General features: G+C 38.7%; 1 protein-coding gene across 1 annotated transcript in view; it reads left to right on the top strand.

The window, feature by feature from the left end:
- Positions 1-931: 931 nt before the first annotated feature.
- Positions 932-5,347, top strand: part of LOC124125726 (putative helicase MOV-10) — a 28,023-nt gene continuing 23,607 nt past the window's right edge. Inside the window, exons 1-3 of the mRNA XM_048383154.1 lie at positions 932-1,045; positions 1,568-2,268; positions 3,315-3,559. Of these exons, the coding sequence (XP_048239111.1) occupies positions 1,622-2,268; positions 3,315-3,559 (892 nt within the window). The 5' untranslated portion in view covers positions 932-1,045; positions 1,568-1,621. The remainder of the gene's footprint in view (positions 1,046-1,567; positions 2,269-3,314; positions 3,560-5,347) is intronic.

Below are 5,347 nucleotides of genomic sequence, written 5' to 3'. Positions count from 1 at the left end.
AACCTAAATAACCACCTAAAAAAAATTAAAAAACACACTACAGGTAACTGCCCAAACTGCAAACAACCAGAAACCCCAGAACGCGCACTCATCCACTGCACACACTACCTAACACATCGAACTGCATTACAAACCACCCTCAATCTAAACAAGGCTCTAACTGTAGAAGCAATACTAAACCCACAAAATAAACTAGAAAACTAATAAAACGCATCTAAAAACACAATAACCTACCAAATCAAAATCACATAAACAAACAAACGTCCACCATACCCAGCTCCCTTAGTTCTCCTCCCCAATCCCATCGGCATCTATTCCAAATCTCAAAATTCCCAAATTCTATATAAGCAACCCCTAAAACCTCCCTCTTGGGTTGCACAGACCACTTTCGCCCCTTTCGGAAACACATTAAATGGCCTGGCCGGGCCCGTGTGCGAAATACGTATCAGTCGGAAAGCGCACGTTAAAACTCCAAAGTAAGTAAGGTTACGCAAAAATGCTATTGTGATACATGCCAAAAGCGTCATGGACATTTCTTGAATGAATTTTGAGATATTCTGATGAAACGACATGGTTAGATTGTGTCTGAGGGAGTGTTGATCACCATGCAATTTGTTGGCTAATCGCTGCTTTATATTCTTGTAGACCCTTCACACAGGCCCCAATTCTACAAAGCGATCTTAGCGCAACGATGGATCGTAACTCCCATACTCTTACACCGTCGTAGTTTTTCTTTCCTTGCCATAGCTTTACTGTAATTGTGACAACAGTGAGTCAATGGGCAACATATTCCGCCATTTCACGATTTTTTTTTAACTCAGTTTCTCCGCAAAACCAGGGAACATTATATATGGTCTCTGGCGAACTGTAGCAAGTCTATGAAACCCAAACCAGATTGGTAAACCGAAACTGGTTTTCACCGCTAGGTGGCGTGGAATCAACGGGATTTCCCCGTTTGACAAGTTCGGTTGCACAATCAACGAAAGAACAGTACGTCAGCTGAGGCACAGGAAGAGGAGCCTACACATTTCTCTGACTCAAAGATGTAAATATACCTCATAAATTGAACACTTACTTGTCATAAACTTACCGATCGAACTTTAATTTTGATGCGATCAGGGAAACGACTCCAGTGAAAGGCAACGACCACATGCTCGATTTTGATCGTTTGTGTATTGTTACACAACCAACAACAGTTAATTGATAATAAGTATGACTAAAATCACGTGACATTGACTTTATCTTAAAAATGTACAGTCTTCGTATCAATTTACACAGCCACTCACAGATACAGGCGTATGACTTAAAATTATGAATCCATTCAAATTCATATGGTTTCGTAACATGGAACCCATAATTCAGTGTTGAGGGTAAACAGCGACGAATAAGGATAGAAAACATTACGGATCCCGTGGCGTGTAGTTGCTCTTCTATATACTGTATAAATATTTAACCAACAGAAAGTAAACGAGAATTTATGGACACAAAAACATGTAAATACAGAAAGCAGTATTCGGATGTCCTACGAACATGATCAGCTATACATGTCAGTTTGTTTTTGTTACAGGGGCCTTTTCTAGAGACATATAGAAGCTAGGTAGCAGAAGAGAAAGCTTCAAATATGGGGAAATTCTCCTTCAAAGAACGACAACAGAGAGGGGAAGATTTCATTCGGTTTCTCAAAACTGAAAACATAACCATTCATGGCATGCACAAGAAAGAGGTTCGTAACATGTACAACACGCGATACAAAAACTACCTCTCTCAGTTAACACCAGGAGAGCATATACCAAGCTTCAGCAGTATTTTACAACCATTATATATCACAAAAACTCTCCATGTTCGAGCTGACAAATTCTATAATGGACCAGCCCCCCATAGCAGTGGCAAAGACCGCAGTGTTGATGATGTTGATAGTGATAGTGATGACAGCATTGTTTCGCTAGATGTCAGAGAAGAGGCATTTTCAAATCCTGTTCACAATATGCACGCAGCCAATCTTAACTCTGTTCGGGGGAACATAAGGTTTCAGAGAAAGTTTGCTGTAGACCAACACAGACATTTCAACAAAGCACCAATAGCAGAACAAACCATGTCCAAAAATGTTCCCAAGGCGGATTGTTTGCCCGAGTTTGTTCAGAAGAGCGGACATATATTCCGGTGTACACTGTGTGCCGCTCCATGTACGTCAGAAGCTGAAGTTACCAAGCATGTAGATGGTCGCAGGCATAGAGTCGCAGTCCTCATGAATGGTTTGCGGACAAAGAGGTATGTCATTTTTTTTTTTTGTTGTTGTTTAAAGCCACACACTTGTAGATAATCCAGTCTGGACCAGACAATCCAGTGAATTATTTCATGAGCATCCATCCACACAATTGGGATACAATGACATGCATCAACCAAGTCAGTGAGTCTGATCCTATTACTCGCCTCTTTTTCGACAAGCATGGGTTGCTGAAGACCTATTCTACCCCGGAGCTGCACGGGTTGTATATCAACATTGATTGAATGACAAGTATTCTATGAAAACTGTTTTTACACAATCAGGTACTCTCCAATAATTTTTTAATTTTTCATTTCTCATGCAGATTTCTTTCTAATGCTGATTATGTGGAATATAGTTAGCTGGAGAAGGGTTTTCATAAAGTAAATTTATTCCGAAATTTGCCTGTCAATGTGTCATGCTCCTGACTTGACCACGTCAACACTGAATGATAACCATAAACTGTTCAGAGAACATTAGTTATAAAATCATTGATGCATATTTTTTTATGATATGTCATATTTATCTCAAATCATCCTTTTGGATAAAATAAATAAATAAAATACCACTTAAATATATATACCATGTTTACTTACATACAACATGTACAATGCACATGTATTAGTTTCTTCAATGTTTGAACTGTTTATTTTTCTACCTCTCAATCTCTGAAAATAAAGTTAAACTAATTGTTTATAATTTTGATAAGTGCCCCAAATGTCAATTTTCTAAGTGCCCAGGCTACTTGGCACTACTTGGCTACTATAAATACGGCAGATACAATGTAATGTATTAGACTTGGTTGTTCTATGTCCATACATGACCGACAGCACACATGGTGTACAAACATTCAAAACAAGCATCCCAAATCTTTTCAGTACATCCAAGCAGAACATGCAGAGATAGGCATTTCAATATTTTGGAAATGATTTAACTGAAGAAACCTGTTATCAGCAAGATCAGTCATTTACTTATTCTAACATGATGTTTGAGAATTTACCAAATCAATCTTCAAATCTTCAACTGTTTTTGTTTGTTTTTTTCATTTCAGAGATGACCTCATCAAAGACAAGTTTGGAATCCAGTTATCAGCGACAGTGACGGGGGAAGGGGAGACATTTGTGATTCCGCTAATGGAGGGTGTGTCGGAGTCTGTGACACTGACTATCCATAATACCAACACTAGACACAGCGTGACGCTGCTCAGTTGTGAACTGCTGAAACGGATTCGTGTGTTCCAGCTGGATGATGCCAAGAAGGTGACGGAATCCCAGGGCCATGCCACGATCCCTCCTGGTAGGTTGAGCATGTCAAGTAACTATACCGTTTTCCACGTAATAGGCGCCCCGCTCTAGTAAGCGCCCACAGCGATATTTGCTAATGTATTGGCTTTTGAACAATCCCAATTTGCACCCTTTCCGTTTGAGCAATGTACACAAGACTTATTTATTTGTGTATAATAGGCACTTGTGTGTTATATGCACCCTTAATTATGGGCAATTAAACTCTGGAAAAATATATCTGTCGTATATAAACATTTCAGGCTGTCAGAATAAACCACGAAATTTCCGATCTTTCAACTTTTTTTTTTCACCGAAATAATTTTGTAATAAGAGCCCCCAATTTCTAATTTTGAGAGGGCCCTTGGCGCTTATTACGTCGAATGCGGTATGTTGTTTGAGCAAATTTCCAGTGAGCATGGTGATTGAGTTGGGTTTTACATCACTTTAGTATAAACAGTATCTCAGTCATAATTATCATTACATATCAGCTTTATCATGTGTTAACTCAAAAAAAAATCAAAATGACACAGGTAATAGATGTTTACCTTGATAGCAGACAAACAGCCATTATTATCTTGGACCATCAGCACATGGGTCAGTCGGTCCTAAGACATAGGAGAACTCCGTTCTGAAACGGGGGCCATGAGCTTTGAGAAACCGTGCTCGCCCTTCCTATAGGTGATCAGGTACTGACACAAGCTCCTCACAGCGATGTCACATACGCAGAGCTCTCTATACTATCGCTGCAACCAGTCAAAGCTCCCCGCTGTGATAGGTGGTCACAACCATGCTTGGAGTTGAACTTGCAATTGACTGACCATTATGTTCACAAACAAGTGATGACGGTGATGCCGAAAACTCTTACCCCAGCTAAATATTTTCTTTGTGTGTTGATTTGAATTTTTATTTCATTTCAACTATCATGTAATTGGTATAGTAAGAATGTAAGGGGGAAGTTGGGTGATATTCTGTTCGTCTGTAATCTCAAACCAATCTAAACAAATAAAAAGGAAAATTCATCTGTGAAATATGGTCAGTTGTAAGCCTTTTCAAAATACACTATAGCATTCCCAAGGGTATAAACATTACCACATTTGGGGTGAGAGGGCAAATTTCAAGCTTTTTGTAATAGCCTGGTGGCAGCGATGTTACCAAGAAGTGTTACGTAGGTGTCATTCGCTGGAAAGGAGCTTGGTCCTGACACAGCTAAGGGAGATAACCCACAATGAGATGTTGCATCTTAGACCATGAGTCACTTTTGTTTTTTTTCTGATATAATGCAACTTTTTTACGCAGTATGGACCATGTACATTATGTATGTTGTGCATTCTGATACAAATATTTGTATTTGAGACTTATTGTCATGACTCAAAGTCAGAGATTTAGGGAGCCCTAAATTCAAATACTATCATGACTATAGCACCAGGAACAAACCTCAAGGAACCCCCTTAATTTTAAACACTGTAAATAAACTGCCTGTTGACCGGCAAATAGGGGAACTTTAATTTGAAAAATCTTTAAGGTTGAACAAAACATTGGCGATATTCATATTAGAATCTTTTTAGAACAAAGTCTGCTTTTCTGTCACCATCAGGATTTGCCCTTGTTTATTTTTAGTGCAAGGAAATAACATTTTGCCTTGCTTCAAGGTTAAATATATATTTGTAGTGACCAAAAGATTCTTTAAAAAAAGAGAAAATTGTGACTGAACTTTGTGTGAATGACGTGTAGATCTAACTAAGTTACAGCAGAGATGACATCATTGCATTGAACATGATATTGAAGAAATTAAAACCAGGTA

Source organism: Haliotis rufescens, unplaced genomic scaffold (genome assembly GCF_023055435.1).
Source record: "Haliotis rufescens isolate VD_foot unplaced genomic scaffold, xgHalRufe1.0.p SCAF_45, whole genome shotgun sequence".
In the NCBI taxonomy this organism is placed as follows: Eukaryota; Metazoa; Mollusca; class Gastropoda; order Lepetellida; family Haliotidae; genus Haliotis; species Haliotis rufescens.
The sequence above is the reverse complement of the archived record's forward strand: the minus strand, read 5'-3'. Positions and strand labels throughout refer to the sequence as shown.